The 21887-nt window shown below is 36.8% G+C and overlaps 1 protein-coding gene across 7 annotated transcripts in view; it reads left to right on the forward strand.

Annotated features, from left to right (window-relative positions):
- The window catches only part of Musk (muscle associated receptor tyrosine kinase), a 112448-nt gene that overhangs the window by 23715 nt on the left and 66846 nt on the right, over nucleotides 1–21887 (forward strand). For all 7 annotated transcript variants that reach the window (XM_004656999.2, XM_004656998.2, XM_004657000.2 and 4 more), the window contains exons 4-5: nucleotides 1040–1167; nucleotides 2488–2629. In XM_004656999.2, coding sequence (XP_004657056.2) covers nucleotides 1040–1167; nucleotides 2488–2629 — 270 coding nt within the window. The remainder of the gene's footprint in view (nucleotides 1–1039; nucleotides 1168–2487; nucleotides 2630–21887) is intronic.

Below are 21887 nucleotides of genomic sequence, written 5' to 3' on the forward strand. Positions count from 1 at the left end.
GAAAAAGAGAATCTTATCTCTTACTGTTCTCAGTGCAAGTATGAATTAGTTATGGGCCCATGACATGAAAGCAATGAGGTCGGCCCATTCCTCAAAAGCCTTTCCTACCATGATATCCCTCCACTCAGCTTCTACAATGTACAATTACTGAGGACACACCTGTAGTCTTCATTCACTTATGAATGTTTCAAGGCATTTTGAACTTGTCATGTTGGATTTAAAAACTTTTTCCTTAGAGAACTTCCTACTAGAGAATTGGAAAATGAACTGATGTTTCTATTTCTTCTGACAGCTTCACCTGAGGATTTGGGCAAATAGCAAAGTGCACAAAGTTGCTCTGTAGAATTAAGAGCCTCCAAACTGTGGGACAAAGTTTTATCTAGTTACTGATATAATACACCTGCATTACTTATTGTCTTATTATTAAACATTAAATTTAATATTCAAATTAAGATGGGCTCAAGGTAGTACATGCCTGTCATCCTAGTACTTGGGAGGCAGAGGCAGAAGGATCACCAGAAGTTTGAGGCTAGCCTGGTATTTACATAGTGAATTCCAGACCAATCAGAGCTGCATAGTGAGACCCTATCTCAAACAAACCAACCAACAAACAAATAAAAACCAAAGGGAAAGTAGGTTGCAATTTAAACAATATAAAATTAAACCACTTCTCCAATGTTTTCACTACATAAATTATATAATGTTGTATCATCATTATGACCTTTTATGTTAATCAATATTTCATAAAGTGTCTTTTAAAATAATGATTACTATGATTATTTCAGATATCTACTGTTTCATATATCTTTGTTTTACACAAAGCCATGAAGGATTTAATTAAACAAAGATAAGCAAAGTTTTATGATTGATTATTGTTTGATATCCACTGAGATGTTGTCTTAGAATTTGGTGAATTTCATAATGTAGTAAGTCTAAAGCGATTTTTGAAATGAATAACAAGAATTAAATAGAAAGTTAAAACTCCATGTTCAACATAGACGGGTTGTCTTTTTAATTTTACATTTTCATTTTCCCATAGAACCTAAAATAACTCGCCCACCCATAAATATAAAAATAATAGAAGGGCTTAAAGCAGTTCTACCATGTACTACAATGGGTAACCCCAAGCCATCGGTGTCCTGGATCAAGGGGGACAGTGCTCTCAGGGTAAGTGACTGTTGCAATAAAACATGATGTGAGACATTTGTAATCTCTCGATTACCTGCTTATATGCCAGAAAAGTTCTAGCATACATTTTTCTCCATATGGATTAAGCAAACTTAAACATTTCTGTTCCCGTTTATGCAAACTCTAGGACATTCCACTTTGGAGTGGCCAGAGCTGAAAAGTGGTAGAGCCAACAGTTTTAGTAATGAAAAGAAGGTGAATCCAAAGCAAGCTAGTCTTGTTTTCCTAACTTGGTTGAATCACTTACTTTTTTTAAACATGGAATCTTTTTGATTTAGGAGACAAAGAGATGAAACTAAGACCAAAGCTTTAGAACTGACAGTTTCTGGGATGGGAAAGAGAGATGAGGCTTAGAAGAAATGGGATGACAACACTGGGGAGAAATTAGGTGATCAACACTTCAACACATCTCTCCTCCATCATGAGGAGTCAGATAGAAAACATGTTCTTGACTTAGTTGGTACTGTGTTTCTGTATTGTCCCCATATAGACTAAAATTGGTTACACTGCATCCCACTGGCCTGCACATCTTTGTCTAACTTGAAAGTAAGAGCATAGACTCTTGTTTCTATCTTAGTGGACAAAGTATATTCCATTAAATCACATATGTGTTAGTATATGTCAATTCATTGAAATACACCATAACTAGCTTTATTTAATTTAAAATAAGTTGAATAATGCCACTTTTAATGATAATTTAAATAATTCGCTGGGTTGCCTTTTGTTATAAGTCTTGGTACATTTTCTACAATGTATATATGTTGTTGAAATTATATGAGTCCAAAAGGAGATGATATATATCACATTTTAATTACAAGAAGTAATATTCATTTATTTGTGGAATCTTCTAACTTTCCAAAGGTCATGGATTCGCTTGTGGAGAAGTATAGTGTGTATAGAAAATATGACTGTGGAAAGCAATGCTTTGCTGGCTTGTTTTATTTTGTTTTTAATTCTGGGGATTGAGCACCAGGCCAGGCCTTGCGTGTGCCACACACGTGTTCTACCATTGAGCAGCAACATCTCTACTCTACAAATGCAAACCTTTCATTCAGACAAGCTTGGGCATAATTTTTGGAAGTCAAAATAGCTATTTTATTCCCATAAGATGAGATGAAAAGAGATGTTACCTTATGGGGTCATTGCAATGGTGAATTTGGATCATCTTGCATTTTCAAACCATAGTGTATGTGATAATGCATAGAAACAATATTTTTATGCTAATGATGACAATGAGATCTTGATAAAAATGTGTCCTTGCTCACAGCTGTTTCAAACTCATGTCCTTGACTTTGACAGGAAAATTCCCGCATTGCAGTTCTTGAATCTGGGAGCTTAAGGATTCACAATGTGCAAAAGGAAGATGCAGGCCAGTATCGGTGTGTGGCAAAAAACAGCTTGGGGACAGCATATTCCAAACTGGTGAAGCTGGAAGTTGAGGGTAAGCAGATTCATGCCTTCCATCACTGTGTGATATGGGGCCTCATCTCTTATTGGGAAGGTTAACTTGGACCTAAGAAAGATGAAATATAGGTACTCATGGGTCTTTAGCACTTCTAGATACTAGATCAGAGTCAAGACTAAAAGAACAGAAAAGTTAAAAGACATTTTACTACCATAAAAAGTCATAGCCGATCTATTGTCCCATATCACTAATAATTTCAGACATGGCAGAAGGCTAAATTCATTATAACAATAAAATACTATGATATTATTTTGGGTGTTTCTCCCAGGGTTGGACAATTCCCCCTTGTTTATAAGTTTGGAGACAATGATTTTATCTATTGTGGTATGTGGGTTGACTTCTAAAATGATACAGAGGAAAAAATAATCTTTTCCAGATTGTAGTTTCACAGACAAATTAGAAAATATAAGATAATGACTCAAATGTTTAAGAAACGTGGTCCTTGTTCTATGGCTCCATTAACATTTAATGTTGTCAAAATAATAGTGTATTTTTCTAGTAATTCAATCAGTTGATGTGAAACATCTTCACTGAGAAATCAGAATCCAAGTATGTCTTAGTGTTCTACCCATTCGTTCATCAGCTTCTTCTTTAGCTAAACTCATCACAATTTGCTAAAAAATAGAAATTTCCAGCACACCTGTACCAGGTGAATAAACCAAATGCCAAACCCTTCCCAACTCTTCCTGTGTGGGGCCGCAGTCCCAACACCTCTCACCCTCTGTCTGCTTGCCTGTAGGTCCTTTTGTTGTATTGAAGGAAGCAAGCAGTTGACCGTATGTAGCAGTCTGTCTCAACTTTGCACCCACTCCTGTTGGATATAGAAATTACTGATTTTTCTGCTTTCTCTTTTCTGATTGATAAAATGTGTATTGTCACATACCAACAATAATTCTAGTTCAATGGGAAAGGCTTTGAGGGTTTACCAGCCCTTTTCAACCATTCTGCTCTACTCTGGTCCAGATCTAGTACTTTCTCCTTCTACTCAGACACTTTCCTATTTGCTCTTATGAGTTAATTTTATTTCCTGACTAGATCTATGTGATTCTTTCACCTCTTGACTGACCTCTTTACCCATATTTGCTTCTAACTGAGGCAACATCTTCTTGTGCCATTGATTTATTTATTTATACATTTTCCATTAACTCTTCATGACATTGAATGAAGTTTGTAAGACTAATGGCTACCATAATATAAAAAAGATATATGTCAACATAGTTCTCAGTGCACTTGTTACAACTTCATATCTTCTAAATCATCAGTTCTACTCAATGATTCATATATAGCAATTGATATGATTTTTTCAGTGAAAATTAAATGAATATACAAATGCATTCAGAAACATATTCAGTCAACTTGAAAACCTGCCTAGATTCACAGTTGCCTGGGATGGACTCTAGAATGATGCAGAATTGTTGTCCATCTATATAGAAATGCCACAAAGTGCTTTTCTTATAAATCTATAAAACATTGGCCTTCTGTATTATAACATACGATGCTGATTACATAGGTCACTATCTTCACAGGTGTTAAAACAATTTTCTTTCTTCTTGGCCTAGAGGAAATTTTCACCAATATTAACTAGCTGGAGTCCAGCTATACACTTAGTTCTTGACTTTGGATTTTGAATCATGCCTGCCAATAACATGTAATACGGCATTTCTCTTCTCAATATTTAAAATATCATGCTTACCAGTAAATATATGTTATAGATTTTAGTAAACATTGCCACTAGTGAGAACTCTTACTATCACTTATAGCTCTTCCACTAGTAGGTAAGGTAATCATTTCAGCTTACATGTCTATTTATACTTCCTCTAATCCTGATTAAAATAGTCAAAATATGTGACAAGCTTAGCATCGGTGCTTTTATCATGTAATAAATGATATAATTATTATTTACCATTAAAACATAAAGTTGCAGCAAATTTGTTTTGGCTTTAAAAGTTTAGGAATATTGAGTCCACTTGGACAAACTGAAGAGGTGCCCACAAGACATAATGTAGACATGATCTATTTAAAGGAATAGCCAAGTCAACCTACAACTCCAGGCAGGTAAAAACACAGTAGAGATATAATAAAATCAGCAAGGATGTCTGTTGGTAACAGTGGTGAGGGCTGAAAATTGAGGCTGGGCCATGTTCAGTAGAGGCCTATACTTACTGCAGATGGGTATGCCACTGATAGCCTCTGCAAGGACACATGTGCCGGGCCTGTTACCACACTGGGTACAGTGCCTTACATACATCTTAGCTGTCACAACAGACAGGAACAAAACACCCAGTCACAGAGGAAGGAAAGCTCCCTTTCCTAAACAATCATCTTCAGGTCTCCAGACCTCTAACACTGGCAACACCAACATATTCTACCCGCATGTCTTGTCTTAGAAGACCAGCTCTGGTGTACAGAATTTCTGTGGGGCCATCTTACTCATGATGGTCCAGCTTCTTTCTAAACTGATAAGTGGTGAGATAGCTAGCACTTTAGAATGTGCCGTTGATGTTGCTAAACATTTTACATAAGGCCCTTGTTTACTTGTCACCAAGAGTCTCTGTAGAAAGCTCTATATTATGTCACTTTAGGAAAGTAAGGAAGTAAGAATAGCTAATTTACACAGAGCCACATAGATGGTAGTGTGTAAGAAAGTGAATCGCACTGAAGACTGTCCGTTCTACTAAAGAACAAGGTGGTGTGTGTGACTTTCAAAGTAAAGTCAGAATGGAAGTGAGGGAACAAGAATTCTATAAATGAAGGAGATAGCAAATTAAGTCTTTCAATAAACTTGGCAGAGAGTGGGGAGAAATCAAAAACGGAAGGGACATATAAATATATAGGAGAAACATTCAAGGGACTGTGGAGCTTCAGTACACAGAAGGGGGTGTTTCCAGAGGCCAGGTGGAACTATAAACTTTATACAGAGGATGACCACATGTCCCAGTTTTCTCAGGACTTCTCTGGAGTACACCTGTTGTTCTGGAACAATTATTAATAGAATATGTCTTTTACTTTAAGTTCTCCAGACTTCCATGATAAATTTTATGGTTATTTTCCTAAGGAAGAGACTTTCTTCCAATAGAAAGAATGAAGAAAGGTGCATTTTTCAGTATGAATCATCATAAGCCCAGTGAATGGAATTTGAGAGAGCTCTGTTCTCAGAGTTTCTGTTTCCTCCAGGAAGTAGATTGTAGGCTATCTGCTGAAAATACATTTACCAAGGGGACATGGGAGAAGGCAGGGATAAGGAGAGTGGAAAGATTTTAAAATAGCTATGGGATGGGAGAGATGACTCACAAGGAAAGCTAGCTTGTGGAATAACACTGAAGGTTGAGCAGAGAACAGGATGGTGCATGTGGATGGAGGGGCGTTGGTCTGCAGGGCTGTAGCATAAGCTCAGCCCCTTGTGAACACTGGTCTACTCTATAGGAACAGGACTTTAAAAAGCAGGAAGTTAAAGATATAGAAAGTTAAAGATAAGACATAAGTGTTGGAAGTTTGGCAAAAAGTAGGGCAAAAGAGAAGATTGCAAAAAAGATGGAAGCAGTCATTCATGGAAGTTTTATTTTTTAATTATTTAATTATTTAATTATTTTTTTTTCGAGGTAGGGTATCACTCTGGCCCACACTGACCTAGAATTCACTCCGAATTCTCAGGATGGCCTCGAACTCACAATGATTCTCTTACCTCTGCCTCCTGAGTGCTGGGATTAAAGGTGTGTACCACCACGCCCGGCTCATCATGGAACTTTGTAAATAGTGAAAAGCAGAAAAGGGATATTTATTCAGCATGGGCACATTGGGAAGAGGGACAAAGAGATTTATTGACTCCCTCAAACCCTATTCTAAATCTTGGATTTGTTGTTCCCCAAGTATATTTAGGATTTAATATCGAAATGCCAAATATAGGAGGATTTAAAACTAGGATTAAATACTATAAGTTTAGGGAAATGACAGATGTGGTAATATGAACCTCATCCTACTACAAACACCTAGAAATTCTGGGTTGACTATATACCTCATAGGAAGGAAATGTAACTACCCAGAAACCGGAAACCAATATAAATTAAACAAACACAGCAAGCTTACAAGCATGTTCTACATTTTCCTCACGGCGGGCGGGGCGGGGCAATGGTAAAGGTGCCCATCTGTCTTATAGTAGACTAGATCCTTAGAGAAGCAGAGTAGACAGGGTCTTGGACCCATGTGAAGTGGAGGTTAGAACTGGGACCTTGTATAAAGCTGAGAATCACAAAAGTAGAAAATGCTGCTGGGTGTGGTGGTATACACCTTTAATCCCAGCACTTGGAAGGCTGAGGTAGGAAGAGGACCATGAGTTTGAGGCCAGCTTGGAGCTACAGAGTGAGTTCCAGGTCAGCCTGGGCTAGAATGAGACCCTCCTTGAAAAAGAGAGAGAGAGAGAGAGAGAGAGAGAGAGAGAGAGACAGAGAGAGAGAAAAGCAGTAGAAAGATGGGCCAGAAAAATTCATGGGCTCAAAAAGACAAAGAAAAATAAAAAAGAAAAAGAAAATGCTTTTACCTGAATTCTAATGGAGAGACAGAGAAAGGAAAAAGAAATAGATCTTATTAAGGAATATTAAACACTAAATATACACATATTTGATATTGAATTGTTTCCATTCACACAATTTTATACTAATTTCCCTTGGCTGGGGAAATTAGGAATCAAATCAAAAATTTAACAAGAAAAAATAAAATCCCAGAAAGCGCTTTACCCTTATTTCCATAAGGACAAATTTGAAATACAAATTACAGCATTTACTGGAAGAAATTCACCTGAGCTTTAGCTGATGTAATATACAAACAAATTCACTTAATAGAATATATAACAGAGAATATAAAACTCATATGCTTAAAGCAGTTAAGGCATAAAAGGAGGAATAACTAGTGAAATACATTATTAAGAAGAAAGGCAATTTTGAAAAAAGAATTAATTTTAACAAATGAAAAAATATACAATGAAATTAAAATTAAGGGCTAATTAAGGTCTGGGGAGATGGCTTGGTTGTTGCAGTATTTGCCACACAAGCATGAAGACCTGACTTCAGATATTCCAAAACCATGACAAAGCTGGTGGGGCACCATGTGCCTATGATCCCAGTGACATCCCAGATGGACACAGGGGAATTTCTGAGGCTTGCTGACTAGCAAAACTAACCAACAATATGAGTTTAAGACCTGTGAGAGACCCTGTCTCAAAGAACATGGCAGAGGGTAATTGAGGAAGACTCCTGACAAACTCTGGCATCCATATGTTCCCACACACAGTACGTGCATACATATCACACACACACACACCCAGAATGCCAAGATAAAATTTTTAAAAACTCATCCATTAGAAGAGAACTCTTTGGAAATCAATGCAGAGAGGTTTTTAAAGATGGAAAAGATAAGGGCTAGAGAGACAGCTTAGTAGTTAAGGCACTTGTCTGCTAAGCCTAAGGAACCATGTTTAATTTCTCTTCAAATCCCATGTAAGCCAGACACACAAAGGTGAGGCAAGTGAAAGGTCCCACATACCCACTAGGTAGTACAAAGCATCTGGAGTTTGATTGCACTGGCTGAGGCTGGGGCATGCCAATTCTCTCTCTTTCCCTCTGTCTCTTGCTTTCTTGAAAAAAAAAAAAAAGATGGAAAAGATGAAATGAATTTGAGGAGTAATGAATATGTTCTAAAGATAATACACAATATGAGAAGTAGTATTCAAAAGCATGACCATAGCTTGCCCACATTGATGAAAGACAAATCTGCAAGCATGAGAAGTATGCCAAGTCCTACATCAGTAAACAGCTACCCAGACACACAGGCACACCATAATACAAGACAATACAGCAGAGATTAGAGAACCATCTCTGACACACAATAATATTTGGAATTGTAATCACGGAGAAGGAATAAGAAAACAACCACTTCCATCTAAGCTCATAATTTGGTATGGCCCCATAGAGATCCTTTTGAAATGAATCAAACTTTAAGATGTATATAGATTTGTCTCAATAACTTAATTTCTGAACTTCATCTAAAAGAAAATACATTGAAGTAAATGTTCCAGATCATTTGCTACAAAGTCAGGTATAATGGTTAAAAAATAAAAAGGACTTTAATTTGCAATGATAGGAGTCTGTGTGATAAAATTCCATTCAACTATTTGAAATAATCTATATGGTTTAACTTCTAAAAATATTGAACATATACATAAAGAGAGTCTGTTTACCAGCCCAAAGCCTGAATTTCTTTCTTTATAAACTAAACATAAAAACATTTTAGACTGCTGCGATCCCTAGCTAATTTAGGTCCACAGTGAAAGAAGATGTAATTGTGTCATGGTTTCTTAGTTACTTCACCTAATAAGTACTTGTATAGGGTTACCATGTGCAGGGTACTTCTCTAAGTGCTTTCCAAGTATCAATTCATTATCAATATATGTTCATACGTGAAAAAGTAAGTTGACAAACAGCGTATATTAAATGTTGTTTGCTAGTGCATATGTAAATTGAACTCTGTGGTAATCATCTCTGTATTTAGAATTACATGAGAAGCTAATTGTATTTTATACTGTATATAGCTGTGTACATTTTGATCCCTTATAACAAAGAACTTCATGAATTGGGAACAATTAATACAAATTTATGCCTTGAAAAATATTTGTCCCAAAATTTATATTGTTTTGGTAAGGTGCCATGAACCTTTCTGTTCATTAATGTGATATAAGAGTTCTGGTTTTCCTTCTACTCTGGAAATTCAGGCATTGTGAACAGTTCTGCCAGTTGATCCCTATGTTGATTAAGTATTCATATCCCTTGGCTTTTGACTGAAGGATGTTGGAGTGAGGATCTGATTGAATAGAACTTGAACTATACCCTTTATTTTGGGTAAGAAAATTAATCTGTAAAGATAGCCTGTACTATATCTACAGAGGAAGTAAATTGAGATTTGTAAATAGAGTGGGAAATGGGGGTCCATGAACAGGTTCATGAGTAGATTCCCTACCCATTTGCCAAAACCTGGAAATTATATTTCTCTAATGCTTTGGAGGCTCACCATGAAAATTTGGTTTGGGTTCTGCTTTCTCTATGAATGATTTTCACACTCCATTGGGTATTAGAGCATATGGGGGAATGTAAAACGTATGTAAAAACAAAAGTAAAAGTGAAGCACTTCCCTAGGTGAGACCAGTATCCATACACTGATTTACCTAGACAGTGGAAACTCTGTTGTTTCCCATAGTCCATAGTCACCTGGGGTTCAGGAAAACAGTGTCAGCGTCACAACTGTATTGGCTCTTTCTGTGGAAGATTAACTCTTGTCTCACCTCTTGGACAATGGTCTTTAAGACTAGTTTCAAGGCAAGATGTGACATATATATACATATACATACATACATACATACATATATACACAATATACAGACATATATATATATATGTATGTGTATACACACACACACACACACACACACACACACACACACACACACACACATATATATATATATATGTCTGTATATTGAATTAGGGTCTCCCTCCAGCACAGGCTGACCTGAAACTCACTATGTAGTTTCATGGTGGCCTTGAACTCATGTCAATCCTCCCACCTGTGCTTCCTGAGTACTGGGATTAAAGGCATGAGCCACCACACCTGGCTATATTTTTTTATTCTAGTATGTTACTTTTTCATATTTTATAGTATCTTGGCCATATCATGAAATCACTGGTTTCTTATAATCAATGGTGACATTATTTCTATTTCCCTTTTGTATACTTACAATACCTATAAAAAGGGGATTTGTCTTACATGTGCTAAAAGCCATGACTCTCAGTTCTTAGCTAGGATCATTCTAAAAGTGTCTCCTAATACAAGAATTAATATATGATGATCAAACAAAGATATCCCAAGGCTCATAATGCCTTATTACAAGCTATGATTATTTAATTGAGTCCCCTAAAAATGAGAAGTCCATTTCAGTAGGATGTCATGTCAGTGTTTTGCCCTCAAAAAAACTATATTACCTAGATATTACTTTTATAATATATAATTCAATTTTGACACCATTTTGATTTCTTTTATTTATTTATTTATTTATTTATTTGAGAGAGAGGATATTACTTTTTTTAGAATTAAAATAGAGGATAGTGGGATTTTCAGGACCTTGTAGTAGGAATTTTCTTCCAAGTCTTCCTTATTTCTTTATTGTGGGTCAAGTGCATTTCCAAAGAATGATCAATAGTGTTTCCATTATGTATCTGAAACAGTTTCTACACAACACCTTTAAAGGTGAGAGAGGTAGATAGATACTCAGTGGCTGAGGGACTTGACAATTGAAAGTGTGAATGGTAAGGCTGGTTTTTCAATAACAGGTGGTTATGGTGGTCACTCTGGACAGAATCTGCAGTGTAAGATTGATTTTCTGCTCTTGTCTTCACCAATGGCATAGGCCTCTCTCTCTCTTTCTCTCCCTCCCTCTCTCTCTCTCTCTTTCTCTTTCTCTCTCCATATATATGTATTACTTAGGCCATAGCAACTATTACTAATTCCTCTAAGTATCACATTCACATAAGTCCCATTTGCTAGAGTAAAATGGGTTGAGTTGAGAGTCCTTGTAAACAAAATTTAAACAGATGTATGTTGGAATCCATGTGGATAGCACTATTTATTTTTATCTCGTTTGCCCTTAGAATGTTAAGGCATGGGCAGGGGGAGCTTGAAGAGAAGAGAAATTGGAGCCATAGGAGGGCCATCAGTCAGCTATACACAAGGGGCAAATGCAGGCCAGGAAGGGATTGAAAGCAGAACAAAATTGAGAACAGAATCCTTCTAGGTAGAGACTGGCTAATATCTATGTCAATCCTGTTTCCATGGGGCTCAGAAGAGCAGAGTTTTGTCCCACCATATGGGAGAGGAGTTTTGGAAGGAGGAAAGAAAAGAAAAGCATGTGGAAGATTTCAGTGACCACATGTCATGAGCCTCCATCCATTGCTTGTCAAGAGATCTGGTGTTCTTTGCAGTCTGAAAGGTTTTACCACACACTGGCATAACTTACCAAATCTACTTAGAATCCTCTCTCTTGAAAATGTTTCTGCACAGATATGTAACATATAAGACCAAAGTAAACCATAATTCCTATTATCTATTGTCTATCTATGTATCTATCTAGATCTATCTATCTATCTATCTATCTATCTATCTATCTATCTATCTATCTATCTATCTATGTATCTATCTATCATCTATCTTCTACCATGTCCCAGAAATAGATATTAATTGATGTAACTATAAGAGAAGGGCAGTGTTTTCACAAGGTTATGCTTCTGCTGCCTTCTCTCCCCCAGAGGTTAGATTTTCTTATTGCATTTACGAAAGTGGAAGCCACCGTGTCATGCTTATACCACCTTTGATTTACTTTCTCCTTTGTTTATGCTGCAGCTCTTAATATGACAAATGCCACAGAGAGAGGTATTTAACGCCCACCCTGCCCCCTGCCCCACCCTGTGTGCTGTGTGTCGGCGGTTGCAGTTTTAATAGATTTGCTGTGGTCCTGTTCCCGGCATCTGCCTCGTTCGATGCCACTAACAGGTTTGATATGCTGTCATGAGTACCTTGTGTATTTTAAAACAAAGCAACAGTAAAAGTTGTAAGCCTCTGCAATCCCTAGGGGATATCACTGAGGAAGTTAAGAGTGCATGATTTTATAGGTGCATGCTCTAAAAGAAGAGTGTAACGCCCTGGTTTTGACTTGAGGGGACATTATGCTGTCATTTCGTCTAAAATGTTCTGTGGAACTTCTAGAGGAAATGCTAAATGGTTCTGTAGCTAGACTTGTCACTAAAGTCTCAAAGGAAATGAAATTAAATAACAATTTCAATACTGACAGATCACCCTGAAAATCAAAGGCTGACTTGGCCCTTTTAAATTACAGTGATGAAGAAACTATGATTAAAGACAATTAAATGGCTTTGTACAATGCTGGAATATTAGTTGAAATTTAAAAAGAAATATTGTGACCTCCTGAAATTGACATACTCTTGTTGGTGAAAGTTTTTTTTTTTTTTTTGGTTTTTTGTCCCCCCCCCCCCAGGTGGTGTCTCACTCAAACTGAGGCTGACTTGAAATTCACTATGTAGACTCAGGGTAGCCTCAAACTCACAGTGATCCTCCTATCTCTGCCTCCTAAATGCTGTGATTAAAGGCATAGGCCACCATGCTCAGCCTTGAAGGAAGTTTTAATTTTATTTTTTATGTATTAAAATGGATGCACAGGTTCAAACATACTCACATATACCAAATAGGAAAGCTTCTTTCTCTTTAATAAACTTCTATGGCCAACAAAGATGCCCTGAGCAAAGTATTAGGCACCATGTGAGACAGAGCAAGCCATACCTTTTTCAATGGGTTTAATTTCAAAATTTAAATTTAAAATTCATGAATTTGGATGCATTCAAAGATGTAATGGAAACTTATTAAGATCCTCTGTCAATAGGGAATTCTAATAATTTTAACTTCAGCTGTTTTCTTTAGCTATCAAGCACATGGCTATGAGAGTTTTAATTAGCATATGTCTATGAATTCTAATCTACGTAAGACATGACTTATGGAGGGAACTTATTGTACCAGCCAGCAGATTACACGGGCTCAACACTCTGAGGAAAACTGCATGCGCTCCAGAGCCTGGGGTGAACTTCCTGATTCAAACTCCAACTGCTCTACTTGCCACATCAGTTGGTTACTTAACAAAATTGTGCCTTAGTTTTCACACTTACAAAATAAATTATCTACCTTATAAATTTTAGAAGGACGAACATTGACAAAGGATTTATAATTCTGACCATAATGATTGATGTAGGTCAATCATAAATCCATTAACATGAGTGTTAGTCTAGAGCTCCTCCAATCACTTGTAAAGGCAACTGTGGCTCTTTTCTCCATGTTCCATCTTTATTTTGAGGTAGAAACAATAGACATGGGAAGACTAAAATTTTTCATAGAATTCATTTTTTACTAACCAGTTCTATCAAAATAATAATCAGAAGCTTTAGATCTGAAATAGGATCTCAAGAACTAATAGTTCAAATCTTTATTTTGCAGCTAACAAAACTTGAAATCAGACAAAGCATTACTTTGACATTTTTGCCTTTTGTTAGCAAAATAATTTAGAAGTCTGGATTTCAAAGCCAGGACATCTTCCATTACCCATACTTGCTTCTTTCCAGTTTTTTGTTTGTTTTCAATGTGGGGTCTCACTCTAGCTCATGCTGATCTGGAATTCATTATGTAGTCTCAGGGTGGCCTTGAACTCACAGCAACCCTCCTACCTTTGCCTCCCTAGTGCTGGGATTAAAGGTGTGCGCCACCACACCCGGCTCAGTTTTTATATTTATTTTGTGTAGATCAAGCCTCTGGAAGGCTCACATGCTTTAGTATTGGTTAGACCTGGGTGTTAATCCTAACCATGCCACTTACTAGTTACACAAAGTTGGAGTTCACTTGACCTTTGCAAGTCTACTTCCTCATTTGTGAAATGGAGGTGAAATTACTCAGAGCATAACATTCCTAAAATGGACTACTCACAAGCATGATAGCTCTTTGATAGATACTGGCTGTATTCAGTATTGTTGTTGGCTGTTTTCATTGTTACAGGGTTGGATGACTTCATTCCAGAGAAAACTACTGGTTAGCTTTCTCAAATTTCACAAATAGAATGTCAACATTTCCAACAGCTCATGTGGTTTCCAAAGACCATAAATCTACTCTCAATCAGCAATGCTTTATATCTGCGTGCTTGCTACTTGTTGGAGATTATGGCTTTGCACTGGCCCCACTGATTGTGAAGAGCAATGCAGGGAAGCTTATCTAATGAGGTACATTGAAATGTGAGTGTGTCATGAGCAGGAAAATGGATAGAGGCTATTTGAGGGCAACCTGTCCAAAAATAAAACAAAGAGAAAAGAAATTCAAAACATGAAAGAAGCAACTTACTGTATATTTAAAGCTTATAACATTTTATTCATAATAGCAATAGATACTTGCCAAAACCTTGTTGTAAGTATTGATTATTCTGCTACTTATTATTCTCAAGTAAATCGTAAATGCAAAACTGATTGGAAAGTGTAGTTCTGGGGGAGATAGGTGAGTCTTGCATGAGAAAACGACACTCCCTTCTAAAAGTGAATATTTACATGCCTGATTTTTTTCTACTGTATTATTTCTCTTCCTTGTATGTATCTCCAGACCAGGTTGGAAGCTTAGTTATAGTATCACCTACATAAATCTGACAAGAAATTGCCTTTTCTCTTATTATTACACGAGGATATCATTGATTGCACTCATCTCAAAACCTTATAAGGAAAAATGAGAGGAATTGCTAAGTTGAGCAATTCATTTGACTTTTCCACCATCTCAAGATTTAGTTACATATCAGGATCATCACAGATCTTTGTGTTTCCCCAAGATTCAGATTTGATAGGTGTTTGGGTCAATGCTTTTAGTAAGCCTTCCCCCTATGATTCCTCATGGAGATAACTCCTGAACCACCCTCTAAGAAGCCTTTACTGAGTGCGTCTGATTGAATCTGTGAAGTCTATTTAGATAGCTTATTCACAAACAGTAAAATAAAAATGTCATGATAATTTTAAATGTATTCATTTATTTAGTGCACACTATTTTCCACATAAAAAGGTAGTTTCTAAAGATGCTTCTTTTATGGAAAAAAATAAAATATGTGTACTAGTACTTAGCTTTTCCATCACTGTGACAGCATGTCTGAGATAAACAAATTACAAGGAAGAAAGGTTTATATTTTTTGAACCAGAGTTTCGGAGATTTCTGCTTATGGTCATTTGGTCCTGTGGCTTTGGACTTCTGAAAAGATAGTACACTATCATTGAGGGGATGTGAATTAGAAGAGGCTTGTTGACCTCATTAGTACAGGAAGAAACATTGAGATAGGAAGAAGTCAAGTTTCAATATTGCCTTCAAGGCTGTGTCCCCAGTGATCTAACTTCTTCCTATTGGGCCCTACCTCTTAAAAGTTCTCCTACCTCTCCATAGCACCACAGGCTTGTGATGGTGACCAAGCTTTCAACACACAAACCATTGGGAAACATCCAAGATCCAAACGAGAACAGTGTGGCTCCTTCCTTGAAAAGCTTCCAAAAATAGTGAAAGAGACAGGCATGTGATAAAGTACAATAAATATGGATAATAAGTAAATAATAGAATTGTATGTCTATAAGAGAGATAGTGAGAGGTCACCATAAGTATCAAAGAGGTGACTGATCTGGGCTTTGATGAGGAGTCACTTGTGGTGTGAATTATATCCCAGTGAGAGAGGAAAATGCAGATTTATCATGCAAACACTATGTGGCATTGAATTATACCCAGGGAGTAATAAGAATAACTAGAGAGTTTGGGACAGTACTGATGAGTGGTGCTAACAAAACCATAGTTACCTTGGGCTTGACACACAGTCTCACACTGTGATTTTCTTCTATGGCACCCTGTCTTGGACATATATTTTTAAATGATGATGTCAGCATGGGAACCTACAGTTTGGAAGCACGTGGCCCTATTTGACATTCGAAATTCAATCTGAAAAGCCACAGAAATGTTCCCAATCCAAGCCATGTTAGGAAACCAGGAGATTGTGGTACTATTTCACATTAAAATTACTCTGGCTTCTATTTCTTTTTCAGGCTAGAATTTCTAGTTAATAATAAAAAAAAAAGCATTGTTACTAATAGACTTTAGTTGTGTGGACTGCTTTCAGAGTGTACATATATTTCTGAACTTAGATCCAAATGGTTATTTTGATAAATAACCTGTTGTAATTACCTTCTCATTGCTGGGACACACTCCTGACCAGAATTAGCTTATGGGAGGAAAGAGTTTATTTCAGGCTTCCAGGTTCCAGGGGAAACATCCTCAATGGTGGAAGAAGCTGGTTCACTTCATTGCACATCCACAGCAGAGAGACAGTAGCCGACACCAGAAAGCATGTGTTGGCTTGGAACACAGCTTAGGGCTGGACTCAGGATCTGTGTCCCATTGGCACACCTCTTCTAGCAGGGCTCTGCCTGCTAGAGACTTAAGTAGGAAGTTTAACCCTAATCACAAATACCTGAGGCTATGGGGGGCATATACGTTCAAACTACCACACAACCTAAGGTTTGATATATGTAAACCATGGCTACATAAGATGAGAGGATCTTGGGTGAATTGTACGTGGAACTTTCTGTACTATTTGCTGCTCTTTTGCAAATCTAAAATTATTTCAAAGATATTTTTGAATGATAAACTGAGAAGAGTTTCTTTCTTGGTCATTAACCAATTCTACATCTCTTCAGATCAGAAACAGAAGGTAAATTTGCTTAAAAGACTAAGATGGTCAAACTCCTGAAATAGTGTTAGAAATAGTTTAACAAAAATATTTTCTTAAGTGGTAGCTCTGTCCACAGCTAAGCTTGAAGTAAAAACAGAAGAACTTCATGATACTGTTCTCTGATTTACTTGGCAAGCATTTCTTGCTCAGACCCATTAGTCACCGTCCATATTTACAAGCCAGAACAATGGTATTGTCTCAAAGGCCACAGAGATGTTCTCAACCCCTGCCACTTTAGAGAGGCATGGTGTCGTGGAGGCAGGCAGCCCTTCTGAAGACTCGGAGAAGGGGTGCTGTTTGTAAGGATGACAATAATATTTGCTGAGGAAGCTTATATCCTGGTTCCTCCAAAGATGGAGATTTGGTGGGTCAACCATCTCATGACTCCCCTGCATTGCTCTCCTTCAAAGGAGACAGAAATGTAAACAGTAGCAGCACACCAGAATTGAGTTTCTTTGCTTTTCTTTACCTACCAAGAATCAGGAAAGATACAACAAGGCACTTGTTTCAGGCTTGTCATGGTTATTGCCTGATTTTCTTGTAAAGATGGCAAAACTGAAGATGAATCTGTTCAGAGACACATTGTTACCATGCCTCCCTTTTAAGCGCTCCTTTGGTCAATTTAAAAATAAAAACAAATAAAATGACCTTTTTTTGTGATTTCTAGTGTTGGTTTCCTAGCATGCACCTCAAACTAAATAACTTTTTAAAATACGGTGCTGCATAAGATTGAAATAAGCCTTCATGCTTAGCAACACTTTCTAAAGAGTGAATTTCTCTTTTCAAAGAGTAAGTATTAGATAATTCAGTTTAATAATAGAGCTGTGCATGTATTTAATACCTAGGAAATAGGTAGACAGTATGATTAGTATCCAAGATGCAGCCAGCAAGAGCAGGTTGACATTATAAAAATAAATAAATAAAACCTCCCTTTGAAGTCAGTTGAAGGAGCAGTCAGACTTTATGACTCAGAAAGATATTCTAGAGATCAAAATAGCTTTGGGACAGAGGGAAGGGGAGGGAAGGAGAGAGGAAAGGGAAAAGGGAGAACAGAGGAGAGGAGAAGAGGAGACACAGAGAGGAGAGAATTGTTTTTAAAACCTGCCTCCAGCACTTAGTCACTGTGTGGTGCTTTATTAACTGCATTGTAGAAACCAAATCATTTAATCTGCAATCATATGAGTTGAAAGAAAACGCTATATCTTTTGATCAAAAAAGCTGAAATTCAGAGTTGAGCAACAATCTACATCAAAAGCTAGCCAGCAATGAAATTAGGATTGAAATTCAGACCTGCTACCTGAATGGTTATAAAGGCATCATATGCAAATATGAGGAAATTATCCTTTTAATAAGTTTGGGTTTCCCAGTGTCTGAGTTTGTTATTAACAAAATCCCTGGAATTGTATAGTACCAGATACTTGGGATTCTCTGAAGATATGGAATTATAGACAACTTATGAACTGGCACTGTGAAAATAAAATAACCTTCAGGAAAGAAAGCATTTCAAAAGATTTAAAAAGCAGGGTGTTTTATATGAATGGAATAATTTCTAATTTCTTATGGACACAGTGCATGTTCAGAAATTGCCTTAATCTTTAAGATTGTCACAAAATGAATCCCCACAGTAATGAAAGGCTCAAAAACTTTGTTTTAAAAGCACATTTAGAAACAAGGGAAGCTTAAACAAAGAAGCATTTACAATCTATTTTTGAGAAGTTATTTCATAGCATTTATAAACTTTCTATTTTAGTTCTATAGTTAACACACTTATATTGTGGTAGAAAATTAAGTTGCATTTAGAATTACAGACAAGAGTACAAGAAATAGTATTTTTCTCCATTTATATTTTTAAAAATCATGACCTTCTCTTTTAAATGTTGGCTGTGTGATCTAAAATGGATCATTTGCCCTTCACAATAAACAAAACAAAGACACCCTCTTAATAGGTTTCTGTTTGACATAAGTCAGCATTGTATTAGTGGGTTGGTCTCTTGTCTCAGTCTGGGCTTTGCATGTTTTGCAAGCATAGTTTTAAGTGTACACAGATTAGTTGCTGTCGCAAGTCCTATTCTGCAGATTCTGGGTTTAACATTTGGCCAGGGCTCCTCTACATCTCTACTATCACTTCCCATATAAATTCTGTTATGTCTCAAGACCAATGTCAAGATCATTGCCATATTTTCAGTTTGCTTGGTATGACCTTACCAAATTCCTGTTACATTTAGGTAGAATTTAGCTTGATTTTATTGAAATATAACCCAAAAGACTTCATCAATTTTTAGTAGATAGCTTATGTATTTATATTTATTTGGAAATCTTACTCCTGTTATGTGTTGAACTCAGTCATTCATCTATCAGCAAGATCTATTTACAGAGCCCAGCCTGGCCTCAAATTTATAATCTTTCTGCCTCAGCCTCCTTAATGCTCGGAATACAGGGTTCTATTTGTGTTTTTTTTAATCATGTGTTTTGTTTATTATGCTTTTTTTCCTAAATATTTCTTTTCTCTTTTATGGTGGATTCATATTTTTATAAATATTTATTTGTTTATCAGAGAGAAAGAGAGAAATAGAGAGCCAGATAGAAAGTGTGCATGCCAGGACTTCTAGCCACTGCAAATGAACTTTATATGCATGCACCTCCTTGTACATCTGGCTTTATGTGGGTACTGGTGACTTGAACCTGGGTTCTTAGGCTTTGCAGGCCAACACCTTCACAACTGAGCCATCACTCCAGCCTGATCCATATATTTTTTAAAATTCTCCACTTTATTCTACCCTCATAAACACTTTTCTGGTTTTAAAATTAGAGGTCATATGTTATATTGTGGCAATGACTGTGACATTTTTTAAGATACAGATAATGCTGTAATTCTACCAAACTTTACAATCATGCACTTTCTCTTTGGAACTTGGGTTATAGATGTAAGTGTAATCAGCCATGCTCAGTTGTTTATGTGGGTTTGGGGTCAAAGTCCAGTAGTACCTCAGGCCTCCTCAGGCCCTCATGCTTATGCACACCGATCCATCTGTCCCACCCAGGGATAAGTTCCTTCTTTCTCCTTCCCTCCCCCTTCACTTTCTCTCTCTATCTTTTGCTTTTCTTCTCTCTCTCTCTCTCATTTATTCATTCATTTATGTATGTGTACACCAAAAGTATTGATTCTTTGTTTAACCCTGTCTAAGCTTGAGCTTATCAAATGTGCTATATGTATGCAAACTTAAGAGTTATTCTTAATTTCTAGCATTTTAACTTTGATTTTGTTTCAAAATGACTTGTTCCTCTTAATATTGTTTTTTGTTAGTGTTCTAATAGTATTATTTTACACTATTTTATTTTCTTCCAGAGTAAATTAATCTCCAAATTACTGAATTAATGGGGTTTCTTAGCTTTCCCCCGATGTCCTATCAAAATGACTTGTCACAGCAAATTATTTTTTATCTAAAATAATTTCTTCCTTTTTAGTAATTCTGGATCTTATTTTCAGGAACACTACCAGTTCTTTCCACCTTAAAACAGGGGGCAGGGGCTATGAGTAGAAGGTAGGGCTTCCAGTCTGAAATCCTGAATCACTCTTTTTTTTTTTTTAATATTTTTTGTTCATTCTTTATTTATTTATTTGAGAGCGACAGACACAGAGAGAAAGACAGATAGAGGGAGAGAGAGAGAATGGGCGTGCCAGGGCTTCCAGCCACTGCAAACGAACTCCAGATGCATGTGCCCCCTTGTGCATCTGGCTATTGTGGGACCTGGGGAACCGAGCCTCGAACCGGTGTCCTTAGGCTTCACAGGCAAGCGCTTAACCGCTAAGCCATCTCTCCAGCCCCCTGAATCACTCTTAAAGGCAGCTGAGTTCTGGCTCTAATATCTTGACTATCTGTCCTCCTTTCACAAAGAGGGACCCTTCACCTTGGCCCTGGTTTCAAGCAGAGGGGTGCTGATCCCAGCTTCAGGTATACACTGCTCAAAATATCAAACTTCAGGTCCTCCTCTTTTACAAGAAGTGGGACTAGGCAGCTCCTGGCTTTTTATGGTATTTTGTCCACTTTCTTGTTCACAAGATATTCTTCTTATGTTTGAACATGGCCTTAACTTTTTGTGTAAAAATAAAAACATCTCCATATTTCTACATGCTTATTATACTTACAAGGCTTTGCAATGTAATCTCTATGCCATCACAATCAGTAGTTTTCATTTTCTGTTTAAATACCATTATGCAAATGTTATCCAGTGGGCTAGTAGGGATAAACATGAGCAATATTGTTTGAAACAAATCAAGATATCATTATTTAAAGATGATTTTTAAGGCTGTCATTTATTGACAATTTTATATCTATATATAATGCATTTTGATTATAATCCATTCCCATAATTTGCTCTGGTCCCACCCTTTACATCCCCTTCCTACTGAACCCATTCTTCCCATCTTGCCCTTTTCCATTTTGATGTCTTTTTTTTTTTTCTCGTATGTGTCTGTGTGTGTATGAGATGGAGGGCAGAGATCCACTGAGTATAATTAGGGTTGCTTGCATGAGAATACGTATGCGGGTGTTAACTAGAGCAAATGAAACTTAGCAATGGTTACACCACTGAAGAAAATAAAAAGATAATATTTTATCCATCTAGAAAATAAGAGTATCAAGCCTAAAGTTACTTAATTACATGATTGAATACTATGTACAAATAAAATATACACATGAAGAAACTTTCCTCATTTCCTAGTGCAAACACCCTAGTATAGATTAATAGCAGCCTAGGCCCAGAGCTACCATTACAGGCCCTGGTCAGTGTGATGAGAAATGGACTAATATACCTGGAAGCTGTCTGACATGTTTGTGTTCAAAG

Source organism: Jaculus jaculus, chromosome 1 (genome assembly GCF_020740685.1).
Source record: "Jaculus jaculus isolate mJacJac1 chromosome 1, mJacJac1.mat.Y.cur, whole genome shotgun sequence".
Taxonomy (NCBI): domain Eukaryota; kingdom Metazoa; phylum Chordata; class Mammalia; order Rodentia; family Dipodidae; genus Jaculus; species Jaculus jaculus.